The 23682-nt window shown below is 41.5% G+C and overlaps 1 protein-coding gene across 1 annotated transcript in view; it reads left to right on the top strand.

Annotated features, from left to right (window-relative positions):
• The first annotated feature begins 9 nt into the window (after nt 1-9).
• arel1 (apoptosis resistant E3 ubiquitin protein ligase 1) overlaps nt 10-23682 on the top strand; it is a 90108-nt gene continuing 66435 nt past the window's right edge. The window contains 2 exon segments of the mRNA XM_060829395.1: nt 10-62; nt 1532-1861. Coding sequence (XP_060685378.1) covers nt 1717-1861 — 145 coding nt within the window. The 5' untranslated portion in view covers nt 10-62; nt 1532-1716.

A 23682-nucleotide genomic window follows, 5' to 3' on the forward strand; every position in this document is an offset into this window, starting at 1 on the left:
GTTGCTACAGGGTCCCTAGGAACAAGATGAAGAGGGAGGACCAGTGGAGGTGGAGGGCACAGGTTAGTGTCTGTCGTAGGCGTGGTACTGAATCTTAATCAAACGCTCACCGTAACAAGTTAAGGGAAGGTCGAAACTCTCGCAAAACTGCTGTTTTGTGTCAGCTGCTGGCTGGAGTTTGTTTCTTTTTTCAATCGTGAAGATGATCTTCCTTATTTAACAATAGTTACCTTCCTCTCTTTCTCACGAATGTCAAAACAGCGGAGTATTTGCGAGGGACAAGAGGTGGCACGATGGCCTCCTTTGATTGATTTTGTGATACTGTTTTAGAACTTAATGGGTTAGTTCAACAATCAGATTGATGGGAATTTGGGCCAACATTAGTAAGAATCGGATGAATGAACTAAAAAGGATCAGGTGTAATCCTTTAACAACGAAGTGCTGCAAATTTAGCGAGAATTAGGAAACATCCTGAAGAACAGTTGAACTGAGTGGACGTTTCTGGAGCGGAATAGTAATTGTTGTACTCAGTTTCCTCGTTGAGAATGCAGGTATTTTATGTAGCTATAGAGTTCCTTTTTTGGTAAAGGGAAGTTGAAAACCTATTAAACGTTTAAAAAAAACTCAAACTAGCCCTGTTCCCAAATAATTTATTTAATAGTCGAAAATGCAGAGCCACTGGGTAATTATAAATTTTAAAAGAATGAAAGCTTCTTGTTCACTCGGTTTAATTTACTCTACTTTTCTCGCACTGGCAAAAACCAATAGGATTAGATAGATCTAAGAATTAAAGCTTGAATGTTATTGCGATGCAGGATGACGAGAGGAATGTGGGTTCCATTCAGCCATATTGGCTGAAGTTATCAAAAAGAACCCATCTCAAACTCTTCCCTCACCTGAGGTGTCATGACCCTCTGGTTAAACTGTCATCAACCCTCTTTGATGAGAGGAGCCTGATGGTCCAACAGAACTCTGGTGATGTTACCTTTGCATTAAACAAACTAGACATAGTTTTTTTTTGTTGATGTTTCAGGCTTATGGGGAGCTAGATTGAGAGTGTATGAACTAATTTTGTGTAGCTGTTATGATCAATCAGGAAGGAATTTATCTGATCAGTGAAATGTCTATTTAGGTCCACTTTTCAAAGGGAAATATTGCAGAATAGTGCACTTCTCAAATTTCACTCCTTTTTAAAAATATTTATTTTTATAAATAAAACTGGAAATGGTTTAGTTAAAGTTTGAACTCATTACTCTGTACTTTCGAAGATGTAATCAGTGCAGATTTTCCTTTTGAAGCACTTCAGTGCTGCAGCTTGGTTGTTGTAAATGCTTCTTCAAAATTTTGATGTAAGCTGCTTATGACTTATTGCCAATGAGCTGTCATGTATATTGAGCAGACTCTATTTTGTCAACATTTTCTACTGGGATGTGCACCACCAAATTTCAAGTTTTGTAGTGAAGAAATCATAGATATTCTAAAATTATTTATTTAGCTGAATTTTTCTCAAATTGTGTTTTCTTTTTCGCAGAACAGCTTGAACGCTGAAATTAAAGCCATGAACTGCTGACAGATGCTCTTATTCTTTGTATTGTTCAGCCTGGAATCACAGCTATTGTTAGCAAACACAACAAAGAGGTGTGAGAAACTCTGTATTTAACTGTATTCTGAAACTCAGGGTTGCAGTATAATATTGTACTCATTTATGATGGCCTGATGGACCGCTGCATTTTGACTTTCCTGCTCACCTTTTGTCTTTGTGTGTTGGCCTGGGAACTGAGGTGGAAGAACCTTGGAGAGAAACAGATTAAAGAATGGATCAATGCTAATAATCTTCTCCAATATAAGGTCTTGTTTGATGGTAAGTCTCGAAGACTCCTTCATCCAGATTCTCTCATTTTTACAAGGCGTGCATGAATAAGAATATAGAACAAATTTGAGTGAGTTAATCATTAGACCAGCAGAATGAGTTAGATATGCTTGCCTTTATTGGTCAGTGCATTAAATATAGGAGTTGGGATGTCATGTTACTGCTGTGCAGAAGATTGGTTAGGCTGCTATGGGAATACTGCATGTAAATCTGGCCTCCCTGCTGCAGGAAGGATGTTATGAAACTTAAAAGGATTCAGAAAAGATTTACAAGTATGTTGCCAGTGTTGGAGAGTTTGAGCTTAGATAGAAACTGAATAGGCTGAGACTATTTTTCCTGGAATGTTGGAGGCTGAGGGGTGACCTTATAGATGTTTTTAAAATCATGAAGGGCATGGATAGAGTAAATAGACAATATCTTTTCCACAGTAGGGGGAGTCCAAAACTAGAGGGTATAGGTTTGAGATGAGAAGGGAAAGATTTAAGAGTCGTAAGGGGAGAAATTTTTTCACACAATGTAGTGCATGTATGGAATGAGCTACTGGAGGAAGTGGTGAAGACTGATGTAATTACAACATTTAAAAGACATCTTGATGCGTATATGAATAGGAAGGGTTAGAGGGAACTGAGCCAAATGCTGGCAAATGGGATTTGATTTATTTAGGATATCAGGTTGGCATGAGCGAATTGGACTGAAGTGTCTGTTCGTGCTGTATATCTTTATGAATCTAGATGAGCTGGCACGTTGTAATAGTGACTATTATCTAAATGGGAAATAATATCAGGCCAATACTGTACACGTATTGTTGTCAAGGTTAGTAACATTTGGGAATTTGGATTTTTAATTATGTCTAAAATGTGCAGCTTGTATTTCTAAGAATGTAAATACTAGTTTGAGGTCAAAGTCATGATAGTTCACTGAGATTTTGGTAAAGTTGCATTCAGTGGGTGTATTTCATACACCAGGTAATGCGTGTATGCAATGAACCACCAGAGAAAGTGGTAGAAACAGGTACAATTACAGCATTTTAAAAGGCACCTGAATGGTTATATGAATAGGGAGGGTTTAGAAGGATATGAGCCAAATGCTGGCAAACGGGACTAGGTCATATTGGAATATTTGGTCATCATGGACAAGTTGGACCTAAGGGTCTATTTCTGTGATGGATGACTCCATGTAAGTACTGAGCAGCATGCCTTTGGAACTAATTGAAGTGTTTTCACATTATATTTTATTACATTTTAGAGAAAATGGACTGGAGACCATAAGTAGATCAGGTTTTAAGTTCGTAAGTGGAGTTTCACCCTGGGACAAAGACAAATTATTTGTGAAGTTTTCAAGTTATGACAGTCCGTGAAGAAGTTTTCAAGATATAGGATATAAAAAGAGGTTTAGGCCATCAGAAGTGAAAAGATGGTTTGAGGCGATCAGAACTGAAAAATAATGTAGGCCTTCACAACTGGAAAGAGTCGATTGAGTTTTTACAGGATGTTTGCAGGAAAGCAGGGTTTTTTTGTTGTGATATTAGTATCTCTCTAAACTGTCTTGTATATATCTTGATATTTTTATGTAATAATCTTTGAGTTCTTGTGTTAAAGAACATTGACTGAATGTAGTCATGAGGTTATCAGTAACTAGCATGAGAACCAACTGCAAATCTAAAACTTACAATCTGTCAAGCCAGATTTCATTCTGGTATCTGATTTGTCTAGTTTGATGTCAGCTGGGATCATAAGAACATAAATAGTGGTTCACAACATAAGGAATAAGTAAATAACAGCAGTTAATGTTTTGAGATTGATGTGATACTTGTTACAGCTGAGAACTTGTGGCTCAGCTTGATGATTTGAGTTGATTTGTTTTGATTACTTTTATTTAAAAAGGCATGGAATTATAAATTTAAGTGGTCTAATTATGGAGAGTTTGGCATGTTTAGATTTTTTTTGCTATTTTTGTGAAAAGAGCAAACAATGATTTGTATTTGAGTATGCTACGGACAAAAGCAAGATGTTACCTCTGGTTATCTTGTGCTATAATTATTGGACAATGCTGCAATTACAAGAAGTTGGGATGTTAAATAATCAAATTTCACTTGGTTTGAGTTTTGAAAGGGAGGAGGCTGTGCTCTGGACAACTCAGTTGGCTGCTTGTGATGCACATTTACAGTGTTATTTCTTGCATTCACCAGTGTCCTTGCATTAGGGTGCAAACACAACTGCTTTTTGATGGGACAATATGTTTGGGAATTTTCTGGGATAAATGTACTCATTTAAAAAAAAATTGAGAGCCAGACTTTTGAATTGTTTTGTTGGCATTTTTAGTTACAGTATTTGCCAAGCATACAGTTAATATACATTGAAATCAAAGTCTGTCTGTAACAGCATTCTGAGGCAGCCAAGGTGGCATGAAGCTACAGTGTTTTTACTGAGCAGTGTACTGAAAATGGCTAGCTAGATCAGCTATGTGGATTGACTGGTTTTAAAGTAAGATTGAAAATATGTCAATTGTTTATAATGATTCTAGCTACAACATTAGGCTACAGTTTCCTAGTTGCATGCCAAGTGGCATGCCATTGTATTTAAAAATGTACAGCACTTTGAGTGTTCTGAGTTTAATAAAGGAGATCCAGATCTAGCTGCAGAAAAAGTACATAAGGAAGTGCTCCCTTCTTAGCAAAATAAATTGGATTAGGAATATAGGAACAGGGATAGATCATTTTGTCCTTTGGGACTTGTTCTGCCATTGTGTTCGGGCCTAGCTGATTTGTATCCCACCTCAGTTTTCTCTGTGTCCATAATTCCTGTTTTCCAACGAAAATCTACTAATCATATTCTGACATTTTTAAATTAACCTAACCTCGATGATTTTTTGGGGAATATATTCCAGTTATCTCTGGCAATTTGCATGTGTTTTGTGATTTTATCCGTGAATGGTGTAGCTTTTATTTTGTGGTTCTCTTTAGAAACTGAAAATGGGAGCAGGAGTAGGTCATTTGGCTTGTTGAACCAAATTTGACATTCAGCATTACATAACATAAATCAAAGAACTGCAGATCTGGAATCTGAAACAAACAAAAACAGAAATTGCAGGAGAATCTCCTTCAGATTAGCAGCATCTAGAGTCATAGAGATGTACAACATGGAAACAGACCCTTTGTTCCAATCCATCCATGCCAACCAGATATCCCAACCTAATCTAGTCCCACCTGCCAGCACCTGGCCCATAACCCTCCAAACCCTTCCTATTCATATACCCATCCAAATGACTTTTAAATGTTGCAATTGTACCAGCCTCCACAACATCCTCTGGCAGCTCATTCCATACACGCACCACCTCTGTGTGAAAAACTTGCCCCTTACATCTCTTTTATATCTTTCCCCTCTCACCCTAAACCTATGCCCTCTAGTTCTGGATTTCCCGACTCCAGGGAAAAGACATTGCCTATTTACCCTATCTATGCCCCTCATAATTTTGTAAACCTCTATAACATCACCTCAGCCTCTGACGCTCCAGGGAAAACAGCCCCAGCCTTTTTTTAGATTAGATTACTTACAGTGTGGAAACAGGCCCTTCGGCCCAACAAGTCCACACCGACCCGCCGAAGCGCAACCCACCCATACCCCTTACCTAACACTACGGGAAATTTAGCATAGCCAATTCACCTGACCCGCACATCTTTGGACTGTGGGAGGAAACCGGAGCACCCGGAGGAAACCCACGCAGACACGGGGAGAACGTGCAAACTCCACACAGTCAGTCGCCTGAGGTGGGAATTGAACCCAGGTCCCTGGCGCTGTGAGGCAGCAGTGCTAACCACTGTGCCACCGTGCCTGTTCAGTCTCTCCCTATAGCTCAAAACCTCCAACCCTGGCAACATCCTTGTAAATCATTTCTGAACCCTTTCAAGCTTCGCAACATCTTTCCGATAGGAGGGAGACCAGAATTACATGCAATATTTCAACAGTGGCCTAACCAATGTCCTGTCCAGCTGCAACATGACCTCTCAACTCCTGTACTCAATACTCTGACCAATGAAGGAAAGCATACCAAACGCCTTCTTTACTATCCTATCTACCTGCGACTCTACCTTCAAGGAGCTATGAAGCTGCACTTCAAGGTCTCTTTGTTCAGCAATGCTCCCTAGGACCTTGCCATTAAGTGTATAAGTCCTGCTAAGATTTGCTTTCCCAAAATGCAGCACTTCGCATTTATCTGAATTAAACTCCATCTGCCACTTCTCAGCCCATTGGCCCATCTGGTCCAGATCCTGTTGTAATCTGAGGTAACCCTCTTCGCTGTCCAGTGCACCTCCGATTTTGGTGTCATCTGCAAACTTACTAACTGTACCTCTTATGCTCGCATTCAAATCATTTATGTAAATGACAAAAAAATAGAGGACCCAGCACCGATCCTTGTGGTACTCCACTGGTCACAGGCCTCCAGTCTGAAAAACAACCCTCCACCACCACCACCACCTCTGTCTTCTACCTTTGAGCCAGTTCTGCATGCAAATGGCTAGTTCTCCCTGTATACTGTGAGATCTAACCTTGCTAATCAGTCTCCCATGGGGAACCTTGTCGAATACCTTACTGAAGTCTATATAGATCACATCTACCACTTTGCCCTCATTAATCCTCTATGTTACTTCCTCAAAAAACTCAATCAAGTTTGTGAGACATGATTTCCCATGCACAAAAGCCATGTTGACTATCCCTAATCAGTTCTTGCCTTTCCAAATACATGTACATCCTGTCCCTCAGGATTCCCTCCAACAACTTGCCCACCGCCAACGTCAGGCTCACTGGTCTGTAGTTCCTGGCTTGTCCTTACCACCCTTCTTAAACAGTGGCACCATATTAGCCAACCTCCAGTCTTCCAGCACGTCACCTGTGACTATCGATGATACAAATATCCCGGTAAGAGGCCCATCAATCACTTCTCTAGCTTCCCACAGTTCGAGGGTACACCTGATCCAGGTCCTGGGGATTTATCCACCTTTACCCATTTCAAGACATCCAGCACTTTCTCTTCTGTAATGTAGACATTTTGCAAGATGTCACCATCTGTTTCCCGACAGTCCATATCTTCCATATCCTTTTCCACAATAAATACTGATACAAAATACTCACTTAGTATCTCCCCCATTTTCTGCGGCTCCACACAAAGGCCGCCTTACTGATCTTTGAGGGGCCCTATTCTCTCCCTCATTACCCTTTTGTCCTTAATGTATTTGGAAAAACTCTTTGGATTCTCCTTAATTTTATTTGCCAAAGCTATCTCATGTCCCCTTTTTGCCCTCCTGATTTCCTTCTTAAGTATACTGCTTTATACTCTTCTAAGGATTCACTCGATCTATCCTGTCTATACCTTACGTAAGCTTCCTTCTTTTCCTTAACCAAACCTTCAATTTTTTTCAGTCATCCAGCATTCCTTATACCTACCAGCCTTTCCTTTCACCCTGACAGGAATATACTTTGTCTGGATTCTCGTTATCTTATTTCTGAAGGCTTCCCATTTTCCAACCGTCCCTTTACCTGCAAATATCTGCCCCCAATCAGCTTTCGTAAATTCCTACCTAATACCATCAAAATTGGCCTTTCTCCAATTTAGAACTTCAACTTTTAGATCTGGTCTATCCTTTTCCATCATTATTTTTAATCTAATAGAATTATGACCGCTGGCCCCAAAGTGCTCCCCCACTGACATCTAGCAACTATGGAGAGAAAGCAGAATTTAAGTTTTGAGTCCTGTTCTGACAAATGAACCTCAAGCAGAAAGGAATTTTTCCTCATGTCCTTACTGATCAATACCATAAAAACAAATTTTCCATGCAATATCACATTGTTTGCGATGTGCAAAATAGCTGCTGTGTTTACTAAAACACGAACATTTTGAAAAGAACTGGCTGTAAAGTGCTTGAAGTTTGGCTGTAAAAGGCAAGCTTCTGTTTTATAGTCACTGTACAAAAGTCAGGAGGAGCTCAGTGACTCCATAACCTGTAACCAAGTGACATTTTATTTAATTTTTTAAAAATCTGTTGATGGAGAAGGGACAGCATTTTTTTTTCTCTAATGTCTTTGGCTACAATGGCAAATTTCCAAGGTTATCAATATTGTGTACAGGGGCAGGGCAGGAAGCCAACTTTTCTCATGCAACTAGCAATGCTAGTTTTAGTTGACTGGCAGCAAAGCCCAAAGGAAATTGGCACCAATGAAACCTTTTTGTTTTCTGCTTCTCTATGTTTCTAAAACAGTATGGTGATGGAAAGAAATAATGCTTAACTCCACCGTGACAAGGTTTATTGCTGGTATTTTAGAATGATGGCACCATAAGTGCTTGTTTGTAATGACAAGTAAGTATTTTGTTTTGAAAGTAACATTTTTATTTACAAATCCTTATAGAATAATTGAAGAGCTGCATATGATAGTGATCTCTGTGTTTCTCAATATCCTATAAGCAATCTGTAAAACAGGGTCAGACTGCAGATGGATGGAAGTATGCAGCTGCAGTCTGCTCACTGCCCACAATTAAGCAACTGAAGTACTCTATTGTGTTGCATTTTTACTGTAAATATTTTGATGGTTTCACTTGACAAATGGTCACAGAATTTTATAATTACTGATTCTGCGACCACTGACTTAATTACATTTATCTTTTTCACAAAGTAGGATTCTTGATTTGACTAGTCACCTTTCTTGAAAGGCATGTGGACAGCTGTTACGTGTCTTTTAACCTTGTCATTTGGCCTTTTTCAATGCGTTTGTCCAAGAAAAGCTGACAGAATTATTTTCTAGTGCAGTTACTTGATTCCGCTCTACATTTTGATGTTGTGTCCTCTGGTTGTAGGTTGCACCTTTATTGCGAACTGCACTTGATTTTGTCAGCATCAATTAACAATCCACAGAGAATAAATTAAGAATATGTCTAGAAATAGTGTTGTTAACCAATTGTCCTATTGCGTCAGTTTTGATGACCTGTTCTAAAATCCCATGAAACCCTGCTGCGATATCTTAATGCTCTGACTTGACAACCTCATTTTCTTGTTAAGAATACCCACTGTGAGCTGTTTCCTGATACTACAACAGTCATTTGCTAATTGATCATTACTTCTTTCATAAAATAAGCATGTAGCTGCAACTTGTCTTTATATGTGTCTTCAACATTGTTGTCTCTGTTGCAAAATACCGTGAATTGACAATGAAAACTGGATGACAAACTAGTGAATGAGATTTGAAAAGTGGTCAACGTCAAGTCTGAACTGCTTAGGCTTGAGGAAATGAAACTGGAAGCACATCAAATTTAACACGATTCAATATACCTTTAACAGGAATTAATGTGTTAGTTGTGGAGGTGAGGAAAAAGGTGAGCAAATCAATAGTTGCTCAAGTGTAATCATGAATAGCCAAAGACTAGGTATTTAGCATCTTGAAAGCAGTATAATAGAAGATTGTCCCTGAACAATTAAAGCAGCCGATATCTAAAGTTTAATTAAAGCATCTATTTCAATTTAAGCGTGCCTTTTTTTTAAAACCATTAGGCTACTGTTGACCTATTTTATCTCCAGCAAAATCTCATTGAGGTTTTTGCTTCTGATGTGTTGCTCAAGTGGGAGAAAGAAAAGGATAATTGATGTACTGTTTCTAGTCTTCCCCATTCTATCTCTTGAAGTATTTGTTTATTACTTTGCAGTGTCTAGAATAGTAGTCTTGCACTATAAAGGATTCAAAGCCATGGCTCAGTTTATGGCATTTGTGTCTCTCAGTTAACAGCGATAGTGAAAGTTTCACTATAGAATTTGATTGCAACAAGCAGGACGTTTCTGTGCTATGCTTGACCTGCTCTTGGGTTTGAATGCTAATATCAAAGATTTCCAGACTTACTCCTTCCTAACTGTACGCACAAGTGGAGCAAGACATAGCCCAGGAATGAACAGAGATAACGACTGTAAGTTATGATTCAGTGAGCAGAAATTTATTATGTTAAACAATTTCAAAGCAAGTTTGTAAGGCTGGAATGAAGCTCGTCTTGGCTAGGACATCCGGGATAATGACCTTGCTCTGGGGTATTGAGGAAGTACTGTATTGTTAGAGGTGCTCTGTCTCAGAGACTGTATGAAACTGAGACGGTCTTCTCTCTCATGTAAAAGATTCCTTGACATACTTTGAAGAAGAGCAAGGTCATTATCCCGGATGTCCTAGCCAAGATGAGCTTCATTCCAGCCTTGCAAACTTGCTTTGAAATTGATTGAACGTAATAAATGTTGTGGTTCTGCTCGCCGAGCTGGAAGTTTTTGCTGCAAATGTTTCGTTCCCTGGCTAGGGAACATCATCAGTGCTGTTGGAGCCTCGTGTGAAGCGCTGCTTTGATGTTTCTTCCGGTATTTATATTGGTTTGTTCTTGCCGCTTCCGGGTGTCAGTTTCAGCTGCAGTGATTTGTATGTGGGGTCCAGGTCGATGTGTCTGTTGATGGATGTTCTTGCCGTTTCCGGGTGTCAGTTTCAGCTGTAGTGGTTTGTATATGGTGTCCAGGTCCATGTGTCTGTTGATGGAGTTTGGGGATGAATGCCATGCTTCTAGGAATTCTCTGGCTGTTCTCTGTCTGGCTTGTCCTATGATAGTGGTGTTTTCCCAGTCAAATTCATGTTGCTGGTTGTCTGAGTGTATGGCTACTAGAGATAGCTGGTCCAGCTATCTCTAGTAGCCATACACTCAGACAACCAGCAACATGAATTTGACTGGGAAAACACCACTATCATAGGACAAGCCAGACAGAGAACAGCCAGAGAATTCCTAGAAGCATGGCATTCATCCCCAAACTCCATCAACAGACACATTGACCTGGACACCATATACAAACCACTACAGCTGAAACTGACACCCGGAAACGGCAAGAACATCCATCAACAGACACATCGACCTGGACCCCACATACAAATCACTGCAGCTGAAACTGACACCCGGAAGCGGCAAGAACAAACCAATATAAATACCGGAAGAAACATCAAAGCAGCGCTTCACACGAGGCTCCAACAGCACTGATGATGTTCCCTAGCCAGGGAACGAATCGTTTGCAGCAAAAACTTCCAGCTCGGCGAGCAGAACCACAACAACGGATACCCGAGCTACAAATCTTCAATCAGATTTTAAACGTAATAAATTTCTGCTCACTGAATCATAACTTACAGTCATTATCCCTGTTCATTCCTGGCTATGTCTTGCCCCACCTGTGTGTACAGTTAGGAAGGAGTAAGTCGGGAAATCTTTGATATTTGCATTCGAACCCAGGAGCAGGTCAAGCATAGCACAGAAACGTCCTGCTGGTTACAACCAGCACCCACCCCTGGGCGGATAAAACACATTTTCCTATGTTGAATACCACTTGGATGAAGCATTGAGCATAGCAGTCAGTGGGTGTTTTCAGTGTCCATGGTGAAGATTGACTTTAGTGTCACTAATGACTGAGCTAACTGAGTCCTGAAGAACAGGAGAATTACTTTGCTTAGGCATGATTTGGAGATGCCAGTGTTGGACTGTGGTGTACAAAGTTGAAAATCACACGACACCAGGTTATTGTCCAACAGGTTTAATTGGAAGCACTAGCTTTTGGAGCGCTGCTCCTTCATCAGGTGGTTGTGGAGGACACAATTGTAAGACACAGAATTTATAGGAAAAGTTTACAGTGTGATGTAACTGAAATTATGCATTGAAAAATAACTTGATTGTTTAAGTTCTCATTTGTTAAGAGTGACCAAGTCTAAGGCAGACTTTGGGTCGGGCAGCAGCGAAAAGTGGCCGAGCAGACGCTGATAGTTAGGTTCAGTTCCCATAGGACGGGTCTCAACCGGAACCTTGGGTTCATGTCACAATTAAACCTGTTGGACTATAACCTGGTGTTGTGTGATTTTTAACTTTGTGCTTAGGCAGGGGTTGAGAGAATCAACACCAATGAGACATGTACTAGAGTTCCTCTGCCTATTTTGGATTTATTTTCTCATGCAAGTGTTGGTGGAGTTACAAAAATCTGGTCCTGATGGAGATTGTAGGGTTCTGGTTTGCAATCAGTTATTTGCTGATTTTGGATGGTTCAAATCACCTCCAGATCCCTGGTTGTAGACAGTGGCCTTATTCAGGAATGTGAAATGAAGAAAGCAATAGACAGATGTTCCAGGGCAAAAGAATCTTTGTGTTTATTTAAATGCAAAAAAGTATAAATACAAGAAAATAAAGATAAATGCAGCTCAGAAATTAACTATATCAAGTAACTATATCGAGGGCAATAATTAGATATATCATTAAATTTAGACAGTTTACACTGTTAGAACCTAAACAGCAGTTTAATCACAATCTTTAATCAGGCTTCCTACCTTTTGGGGTTCCCTGCACCTTCACCACCCACCTTCCTTTTGATGCTAGCTAATTATATAGACTACATGTCCCACTATCTCCCCTCAAATCTGTGTTGTCCAATGTGTTTCTGGTGTTTTCTCCTGAAGTTAAGTAGTTCCCTAGTGGTTAAAGTATGTGCGAATGAATTTTGACTGAGGTTGAAGTCCAGTATCTCTGTAAGCAGCATATTGTCTGTGCTCGGTAGCCCGATTGTAAAAGTTACCCTCAGTCTGTAGATTTACAAAGTTAAAAATTACACAACATCAGGTTACAGTCCAACAGGTTTATTTGGAAGCATTCGCTTTCGGAGCACTGCTCCTTCATCAGGTGGTTTTGGAGTATAAGATCATAAGACATAGAATTTATAACAAAAGTTGACAGTGTGATGGAACTGAGATTATGTATTGAAAAAGACTTAGATTGTTTGTTACATCTCATCTTTTAGAATGACCATGTTGGTTTCAATTCTTTCATATGTAAATCCTAGAACTTTTTATTTAAAATTACATTCTCATGTGAACTTTAACAATAGGTGTCATGTCGGCTCAGCTAATGCATTGAAGGTGTGAGGTGCCCTGTGTGAGGCAGGCTGATTCTATTACTGAAAAAGGATTTATAGAATCCTAGATGGATTTATGCAGTTTTTGAGCAAAATAAAATGTAATTCTGCAAGTTCAAATTCACCCCACAAACTTTTGTGTGTGTGTATGAGTGTGTGTGTGAGTGTAAAAGGGTATAAGTCTGTGAGACTGTGATGTGTATGTATGAGCGGATGAGAGAGTGTCTGCATTAGTGTATGGATCTGTAGGAGAAAGTATAGTGTAGTGGGGTCACCTGTAATGTGACATGAACCCAAGGTCCCAGTTGAGGCCATCGCCATGGGTGCCGAACTTGGCTATCAGCCTCTGCTTGGCCACTTTGCATTGTTGCTGTCCTGAAGTCCACCTTGGAGGATGGTCATCCGAAGGTGCGAGGTGGAATTTCCAGGGCCGCTGAAGATCTTCCAACTGGGAGGAAACACTTCTGCCTGGTGTTTGTTATGCGGTGTCCATTCATCCGTTGCTCAGTCTCGCCACTGTATTACGCCTCAGGGCATCTTTGCCTGCAGCATATGAGATAGACAATGTTGGCTGAGTCACATGAGTACCTGCCACATACATGGTGAGTGGTGAACCCATTTGTAATGGTGGTATCCATGTTGAGACTCTAACACATTTTGCAGCACCTGTCGTGACAGAGTTGTATGGTGTCGTCCTAAAGCTGGGCAGTTTGATGAGAACAATGATCTGTTTGAGTTTGGTGGTTGTTTACAGCCCAGTCTAACATCGGCACCTCCAAATCATCTGTAGTTTTTGTTTTGGGTTTGGTTCATTGCACTCTTAGAGTGGAGGTGTAAATTTGATTTCCAGGCTGAACAATAGTCCCAGACTGAAATCATTCTGGCTGTGTGTGTGTTTGTTATAGCCTGAGCTCAGGATTTTGTCCAATAATTTTAGATATTTTGGGTGGCAGTGTGGCTCAGTGGTTAGCACTGCTGCCTCACAATGTCAGGGATCCGGGTTCAATTCCAGCCTCAGGTGACTGTCTCTGTGGAGTTTGCAAATGCTCCCTGGGTCTGTGTAGGTTTCCTCTGGGTGCTCCGGTTTCCTCCCACAGTCCAAAGATGTGCAGGTCAGGTGAATTGGCTGTGCTATGTTAGAGTCATAGAGATGTACAGCACAGAAACAGACCTTCGGTCCAACCCGTCCATGCCGACCAGATATCCCAACCCAATCTAGTCCCACCTGTCAGCAACCTGCCCATATCCCTCCAAACCCTTCCATATAACCATCCAAATGCCTTTTAAATGTTGCAATTGTGCCATCCTCCTCCACTTCCTCTGGCAGCTCATTCCACACAAGTACCACCCTCTGCGTGAAAAAGTTGCCCCTTAGGTCTCTTTTATATCTTTTCCCTCTCACCCTAAACCTATGCCCTCTAGTTCTGGACTCACCGACCCCAGGGAAAAGATTTTGCCTATTTACCCGATCCATGTCCCTTATAATTTTGTAAACCTCTATAAGGTCACCCCTCAGCCTCCGACGCTCCAGGGAAAACAGCCCCAGCCTATTCAGTCTCTCCCTATACCTGAAATCCTCCAACCCTGGCAACATTCTTGCAGATCTTTTCTGAACCCTTTCAAGTTTCACAACATCTTTCCGATAGGAAGGAGACCAGAATTCCATGCAATTTTCCAACATTGGCCTAACCAATGTCCTATACAGCCGCAACATGACCTCCCAACTCCTGTACTCAATACTCTGACCAATAAAGGAAATCATACCAAACGCCGCCCTCACTATCCTATCTACCTTCGACTGTAGGTTAGGTGCATTAGTCAGGGGTAAATACAGGATAATATGGTAGGGGAATGGGTCTGGGTGAGTTACTTTTCAGAGGGTTGGTGTGAACTTGTTGGGCCAAAGGGTCTGTTTCCACACTGTAGGGAGTCTAATTCTAAAAAAGTCCAGAATCTTGTCCAGTACTTTAGTTAATGGGGATTTTTGCTCCATCTTACAGATGAAGTCTAACCTTCTCACTAAGGAATCACTCCATCAGCCAGTTTAAGTAGGACAGATTTAGAGCATACCTAACAGTTTAAAATTCTGCTTCCATGAGGTCCTTTGAACAATCACCAGCAACAGAATGGTATTCAACCATGATCTATAATGACTCAGCCTCTTATTATCCAAATACTATCACAAATATCTGGGGTCAACTTTATGCAGAAGAACATGCCAGGAGTAGTGTAGCATAAAATAAGGTGTCTGCTGGTGAATCTAAAACACAGGGCTGTGTACATTCTTAACAGATTAGAGGGAAAAAAGACTGCAGATGGTGGAATCCAAAGCAGACAAGTTGGAGGCTGGAAGAAGAGGGGGGTAACTAGAGAAAAGATTGGTCCACTAAAAGATAATGAGAGAACCTGAGAGAATGGGTGAGATTCTGAATGATTACTTTGCATCATTGTTCACTGAGGAGAGGAACATGATGAATCTTGAGATTAGAGATAGAAGTTTGATTAGTCTGGATCGCGTTGGCGTAAGTAGGGAAGATGTGTTGGGTAGGCTAGAGGTTATTAAGGTGGACAAATTGCCTGGACCGGATGGAATCTATCCCAAGTTGCTGAGGGAGGCGCGAGAGGAAATTGCTGGGGCCCTGACAGATATCTTTGTGGCATCCTTTAATACAGGTGAGGTGCCAGAGGACTGGAAGGTTGCTCATGTGTCCCCCTGTACAAGAAGGGTAGTAGGGATATTCCGGGTAACTCCAGACCAATGAGCCTGATGTCGGTGGTGGGAAAATTGCTGGAGAGGGTACTGAGAGATGGAATCCATTTATATTTAGAAAAGAATGAGCTTACCAGTGATAGGCAACAAGGTTTTGTGTGGGGAAGATCGTGCCTTACCAACTTAATAGTGTTCTTTGAGGAAGTGATCAAGTTGTTAGATGAAGGAAAGGTTGTTGATGTCATATACATGGACTTTAGTAAGGTGTTTGATAAAGTTCCGCATTGTAGACCAATGGAAAAAGTGAAGTCACATGGTGTGCAGGATGTTCTAGTTAGGTCGACAAAGAACAGGTTGAGCAACAGGAGACAGAGTAGTAATTGGAGGGAGTTTCTCAAAATGGAGAAAGGTGACCAGTGATGTTCCACAGGGGTCAGTATTGGGGCCACTGTTATTTGTAATATATATAAATGATCTAGAAGAGGCCACTGTTGGTATGATCAGCAAGTTTGCAGATGACACAAAGATTGGTGGAGTAGCAGAAAGTATAAGGCACTGTCAGAGAATACAGGAGGATATAAATAGACTGAAGAGTTGGGTGGAAAACTGGCAGATGGCTTTCAATCCAGACAAATGTGAGTTGATGCATTTAGGCAAGTCTAATTATAGAGTGAATTATACAATGAATGGAAGAACCTTGGGAAAAGTTAATGGGCAGAGAGATCTGGGAGTGCAGGTCCATTGTACCCTGAAGGTTGCTGCACAGATGGATGGAGTGATCAAGAAGGCATATAATATGCTTGCCTTCATTGAACAGGTATTGAGTATAAGAGCTAGCAAGTCATGTTAAAATTGTACAAGACATTGGTTTGGCCGCATTTAGAATACTGTGTACAGTTCTGGTCGCCACATTACCAAAAGGATGTGGACACTTTGGAGAGGGTGCAGAGAAGGTTTACGAGGATGTTGCCTGGTATGGAAGGTACTAGCTGTGATGAGAGGTTGAATAGATTAGGTTTATTTTCACGAGAAAAAAGGAGATTGAGGGGGGACCTGATTTGAGGTTTACAAAATCATGAAGGGTCTCGACAGGATGAACAGAGGCAAACTTTTTCCCAGGGTGAAGGATTCAATAATGAGAGGTCATGCTTTCAAGGTGAGAGGTGGAAAGTTTATGGGGGATAAATTCGGCAAGTACTTCACACAGAGGGTGGTGAGCATTGGAACGTGTTGCCAGCAGAGGTGGTATAGGCAGGCACGGTAGATTCATTTAAGATGCGTTTGGACAGATGTATGAGTAAGTTGGGAGCAGAGGGATACAATGCTAAGGAATTGACCGACAGGTTTAGACAGTACATTTGGATCGGTTCAGACTTGGAGGGCCAAAGGGCCTGTATCTGGGCTGGAGATTTTCTTTGTTCTAACACAGCAAGCCAGGCAGCATCAGTAGGTATAGGACTGGATGTTTCGGGTGTGACCCTTCTTCAGGACTGAGGTTGGAGGGATGTTGGGGAAGCTGCAGATCAAGTGGGGGAGGCAGGGACAGGGTGGTGTCCATCCTGAAATGGCGGTAACTGGGAGGTCCGGTAGGTCCCTGTAGACCCAGCTGTGATGCTCAGTGAGTTGTTCCCTGTTTATATTCTGTCGTCTTCTCTATATCAAGGAGACATTGGGAGCACCTGATGCAGTAAACTAGGTTGGAAGAGAGGCAGGTGAACCTTTGTCTCACCGGGAAGGACTGTTTGGGACTCTGGATGGAGGAAAGGGGGTTAGTATGATGGCAGGTTTTGCTTTTTTTTTCTGGTTGCAGGGAAAATGGACCTGGGGGTTTCAGTGACGAGGGTGGCATGAACCAAGGACTGTCAGTGGGAACAGCCCTTGCGCAAAGCTATGGGGGTTAGGGAGAGGAAGATGTTCCTAGTAGTGGGATCTATTTGGAGCGCGCAGAAGTGTTTGAGGATGATTTGTTTGGTGTCCAAATAGACCCCACTTCCAAGAACAGCTTCCCCTCCCCAACCCCCTCAGCTTTGTGTAAGGACTATTCCCTCCGACAGTCCTTGGTTCGCGCCACCCTCGTCACTGAAAGCCCCAGGTCCATTTTTCCTGTGTGAATACTGAAGAAAAGTATTCACTTAGCACTTGCCCCTCTGCCCCCACCCCATGACCAAGGAAGCAACCTCCTGATTACCACTAACCATCCTCACTCAGCTGATGAATATTTCTCTCCTATGTTGAAAATTATGTGGATGAATCACTAGGGGTAATTAAGTCAAATAATTTAATGTGTTCAGTGTTCATTACCAAGAGTGGCTTGGTAATATCACAACTGACAGTTTGCCAAGCCCTGAAGGACATAACAGAAACACTCTGTCTTTTCAAGTAGCATTCCACTCATTAATAATCTGCTTAGAAATATTCAGATTGGATCCTTGCTAAGAATGTACCGGTCAAGCAGGGAGGAAGTTGTTGAGCGCAGGAGCCGTCGTTTACTAAGTAACTTGAATCTCTTGTCGAGAGGAAGAAGGTTTATGTTAGGATGAGATGTGATGGCTCAGTCAAGGCCCTTGAGAGTTACAAGTTAGCCAGGAAAGACCTAAAGGGAGAGCTAAGAAGAGCCAGGAGGGGACATAAGAAGTAGTTGGCGGATACGATCAAGGAAAATGCTAAGGCTTTCTATAGGCATATCGGGAATAAAAGACTGCTTGCTTGGCCCAAATCTTATTCTAGTCATAGTTGTGGGAAGTTGGGCGTGAAGTCAGTCAAGATAGGGGAAGTGCTCAATGAATACTTTTCTTTGTCTTTTTCCTGTGTGAATACTAATGTGGTCATGGAGAATAGTGAGATACAGACTACTAGACTAAATGGGATTGAGGTGCATAAGGAGGAGGTGTTAGAAAGTGAGAAGCTTTTTCCTCAGATGGCAATGGCTAGCATGAGGGGGCACCGCTTTAAATTGAGGGCTGATAGATATAGGACAGATGTCACAGGTAGTTTGTTTACTCAGTGGTAGGGGCGTGAAACGCACTGCCAGCAACAGTCATAGACTCGCCAACTTTCAGGGCATTCAAATGATCATTGGATAGGCACATGGATGAGAATGGAATAGTGTAGGTTACTTTGGCTTCAGATTGGTTCCACAGGTTGATGCAACATTGAGGGCCACAGGGCCTGTACTGCACTGTAATAGTCACGTTCTATCCACTGATGGTGTTTATGTTTGGAGTGACCATGTCCAAGAGACAGGATTTGACTACTGTCCTTAATGTTCAATGGATTTATCATCACCTAAATTCTTACTGTCAGTATCCTGGCTCTCATCGTTGACTAGATCCTGAATTGAATCAGTCATATAATATTGTTCTGTGGAGCAGGTCAGAGCCTGATAGTTTGTAGAATGTAACTCACCTCCTGACTCATCAAAGCCTCTGCACCATTTACAAGTTGCAAGTCAGGATTATGATGAATGCAGAAACACTTCAAAAGCTTGAGCCATCTATGGCAAAGTCAATGGTTTTTGATTGCTCTCCCAGACAGTGGTTTTCACTATACATGCCTAAATCAGATTACAATAGGATCTTGATCAGATGGGCCAACGGGCTGAGAATTGGCAGATGAAGTTTAATTCAGATAAATGTGACGTGCTGCATTTTGGGAAAGCAAATCTTTGTAGGACTTATACACTTAATGGTAAGGTCCGAGGGAGTGTTGTTGAACAAAGAGACCTTGGAGTGCAGGTTCATAGCTCCTTGAAAATGGAGTCGCAGGTAGATAGGATAGTGAAGAAGGCATTTGGTATGCTTTCCTTTATTGGTCAGAGTACTGAGTACAGGAGTTGGAAGCTGTACAGGACATTGGTTAGGCCACTGTTGGAATATTGCATACAGTTCTGGTCTCCTTCCTATCGGAAAGATGTTGTGAAACTTGAAAGGGTATGGAAAAGATTAACAAAGATGTTGCCAGGGTTGCAGGATTTGAGCTATAGGGAGAGGCTGTGCAGTCTGAGGCTGTTTTCCCTGGAGCGTCGGAGGCTGAGGGGTGACCTTATAGAGGTTCACAAAATTGAGGGGTATAGATAGGGTAAATAGGCAAAGTCTTTTCCCTGGGGTTGGGGAGTCCAGAACTAGAGGGCATAGGTTTAGGGTGAGAGGGGAAAGATATAAAAGAGACGTATGGGGTAACTTTTTCACGCAGAGGGTGGTACATGTATGGAATGAGCTGCTAGAGGATGTGGTCGAGGCTGGTACAATTGTAACATTTGAGAGGCATTTGGATGGGTATATGAATAGGAAGGGTTTGGAGGGATATGGGCCGTGTGCCGGCAGGTGGGACTAGATTGGGTTGGGATATCTGGTTGGCATGGATGGGTTGGACCGAAGGGTCTTTTTCCATGCTGTACATCTCTATGACTCTATGATTCTAAACGCTGTGCATACTACCTGTTAATATGCACTTCAGTAAGTCAATAGAACTTCTTTTGACAGCATCTTTCAAGCCTGCAACCTCTATTATCTAGAAGAAAAGGTCAACAGCTACGTGGGTTTTTAAATGACTTAACGTCTGGGGCTATTCTACCAACATTAAGTAAATGCTGTATTCCCAGTGAAATTGTTCAAATTACAGCATATTTACTTTGAGTAACCTTAAGTTACAGTTGATTATAATTAAAGTACAATTTAAAGGCATTTATTGTAAAGTTTTGAACAATGAAGTAATACATAAGGCTAAAAGTCAACAAATGTCCTGGGTGTGATAGCCTCACCCTGGTGTTCTAAAATCACAATCCTAGAAATGTACAGTATTGAAGGCGTCCATTCATTTCAATTGCTATGCAAGAAAAGAGCAACCCGCCTGATCCCAGCTTCCAGCTCTCAGGTTGTTAAATCTACAGGTAATGCTCATTTCGAAATAAAGTTTTTTTTTGTTTCTACACCTTTTTTGGGTTGTGATTTCCTGAGTCCTGCCATGCTCTCATGAGTAAACTCTCTAGAAATGTCCTCAAACCCTTGAACCAAATGCTTTAAGTCCATGTGCCAGAGCTATTGACATTTTTAAGTGAAGTATCTAGGCCCATCATGAATTTACAGACAATCATTCAATCTTTCTTCACCACCACAGCAAAAAAAAACAATTCAAGCCTATGCAGTACTTCCAAATAGCTAAAGCTTTGCAGTCCAATAATGTCCTTCTAACTCTTATCTGCGCCCTCTCTAGTACAGTCACGTTTGTCCAGCAATGCAATGGCAGTGCAATGACCAGAACTCTACAATACTCTAGTTGTCCTCTAGTTTTCCCTGTTCAACATTTGTGGTTCAGTTAATGTACTGAAATCTCATTCAGCTGGTTCAATGATAGAGTTCCAATCATCAGAACTGATGGGTAGAATGTTTATTGTACAATCTGTTCTATGTTTACCATGCAAAAGTGGAAGATATCTAAAATCTGCCCTGTTTTCTTCACTCAGAACAGAAGATATTCCTAAGATAGAGATTTCAGAAAAGTGTGGTATTTGTGCAAGATTGCATGAGAGAGAAAGTGTGGCACTGGAAAAGCGCAGCAGGTCAGGCAGCGTCTGAGGAGAAGGATGCTTTGGCATAAGCCCTTCAGGAATGTGTGTGTGAGAGAGAAAAAACAATGTTCTCCAAACAGAAATTGTATTTCCTTCTTTTGGGGCTTCCTTTGACCTGTTAAGCCCATTATATCTAATTGCTAGCTCTTTAAACTGGCGTGCTAGTGATCCAAGTTAGCAGTAATTCACACTTCAAAAGGCAAGGCAAATTAAGGCTAGTCAGACTAAGCTATATAATGTACTTGCATTGAAACCTGTTTTCCATTGTACTCTTGTATCAGTTATGCACAGTCTAAACATAGAAAAGTAGAACATATTTCAAAAGTGAGAGACTGGAACACAGTGCCAACTCAAACTCTGCTAGTGCTGTACCCCCTGTCACACTCTCAGTGAAGCAATATCTCATTGAACACAAAGTCCAAAATTGTCTTGTTGGCATTGAGTTAGCTTCTATAAGATAATGGTCAGAAATATGGGAGGCTTTATGGTCCAAGACTGTGGAATTATAAGGAAAACTGAGTAGGTCCTTGCCACATAAGATCTCTGTCTGTCTGTCTCTCTCTGTCTTTCTTTCTCTCTCTGTCCCTGTCTTTGTCTCTGTCTGTCTGTCTGCTCTCTCTCGCTCTCTCTGTCTCTCTGTGTCTTTCTTACTCATTACCCCCCCCCCACCCCACCCCCCCTCCCACCCCCAACCCCCAACCTTTTTTAAAAAAAGTAGATGAAAGCATTTATTCAACAGATTGTGGGACTTGATGCCCGAACAAGACTTTGGCAGCTTCAATGAGAATAAGACAGAAGAGGCACTTTAAAGCAATGTCATTTTAATTATGATTAAACCATGTATTTGTCAGTATTACTACCTTTTTCCAGTTACTAAAGAAATACAAAGCAGAAATAACTGTTACATTTGTGAATAAGGAAAGATGTGCAAGAGTTCTTCTATCTGTGAATTTGGTAATACTGCAATCTGCAGAACAATGCTAAATGCATGTCATTTGATGAACATGCATTGTTTCTTCTGGGAGACTGTGATTTTGTCTCTCAAGTCCAGCAGGGCCTCACTCAGGATTTCAGCATTTGAAAACATTCCCTCAAAATTGCAAACACAAATTAATCTTGGCTTTCAGCTTGGCTATTTTACTTTTTAATACTTCAGTCACTGTCAATGTTGGTTGATACAATTGAAACCTAACCATAAGCTTTTTGTTTCCATTAAAAGTTGGAATTCTTGAACATAAAGCTACTCTCTGATTATTTAAAGGCAAATGTCATAAACTTTACCTTGAGTAAAGAGTCCTTGGCAGCCTCCATCACCAGACCATGGCAACACGACGCCTGGAGGAAGAGCGCCTCATCTTCCGCCTCGGAACCCTCCAGCCACAAGGGATGAATGCAAATTTCTCCAGCTTCCTCATTTCCCCTCCCCCCACCTTATCTCAGACCCAACCCTCGGACTCAGCACCGCCTTCTTGACCTGCGACCTTCTTTCCGACCTCTCCACCTCCACCCCCACCCCCTCTCCGGCCTATCACCTATCGCATTCCCAAGTCCCTCCTCCCACCTTTTATCTTAGCCTGCTTGGCACACCTTCCTCATTCCTGAAGAAGGGCTTAAAAGTCAATACTCCTGCTCATTGGATGCTGCCTGACCTGCTGCGCTTTTCCAGCAACACATTTTTCAGCTCAGTAAAGAGTTTTATACTCTTCATTATTTACTCCAACTTTCACTTGAGTCATCTGTGGCTCAGTTGGTAATCATAGAATTCCTAAAGTGTGGAAGCAGGCCATTCAATCATTGTGGCCACATTGACTCTCCAAAGAGCACCCCACCCCTACCACCACCATCATTCTCATAACTAATCCAGGAGCACCGGAGGAAACCCATGTAGACACTGGGAGAACTTGGAAACTCCACAGTCACCCGAGAATGAAGTTGAACCTGGGTTACTGATGCTGTGAAGCAGCAGTGCTGACCATTGAGCCATCATGCCACCCCTCTTCCCTCCTAAATCAAAAGGTTCAAGTTTCAGGTCCCATTCCAGAAACTTGAGCACACATCAAAATTGACAATCTAGTACAGGACTGGGGAAATAGTTTTGGTTGTGACACTAAACTGAAGTCCTACCCTCAAGCTGAGGCAGATGCAAGAGATCCACTCTATTGTGAGAAAGAGTGAGGGAGTTTTCTCTGGTGCCCTGGCCAGTATCTATCCCTCAATCAATATGACAAATAAAAGTGATAACAATGTTCTTTATAACATTGACATTTTTACTGGAATTTGCAATTGAAATAGTTACTCAAATTATCAAGCCTGGAAGGCTGAATAAGTTGGTCTCCCTTTAAATCCTGAAATTGATTATAACAGATTTAAATTTTTAGACATAGGAGACCAAGGATAGTGATGGAAGGATGCTTTTCAAAATTTAGGTTGTGATCAGGGATCAGTGTTGGGCTGTCTGCTGTTTGGGGTTGACATAAATGATTTAGAGGAAACGTGGCTGGTCTAATTAATAAATTTGTGAACAATACAAAAATTGGTGGATGGTGAGGAGGATTGTCAGAGAATACAGCAGGATATAGGTCAGTTGGAGG

This window comes from Hemiscyllium ocellatum, chromosome 8 (genome assembly GCF_020745735.1).
Source record: "Hemiscyllium ocellatum isolate sHemOce1 chromosome 8, sHemOce1.pat.X.cur, whole genome shotgun sequence".
NCBI lineage: Eukaryota > Metazoa > Chordata > Chondrichthyes > Orectolobiformes > Hemiscylliidae > Hemiscyllium > Hemiscyllium ocellatum.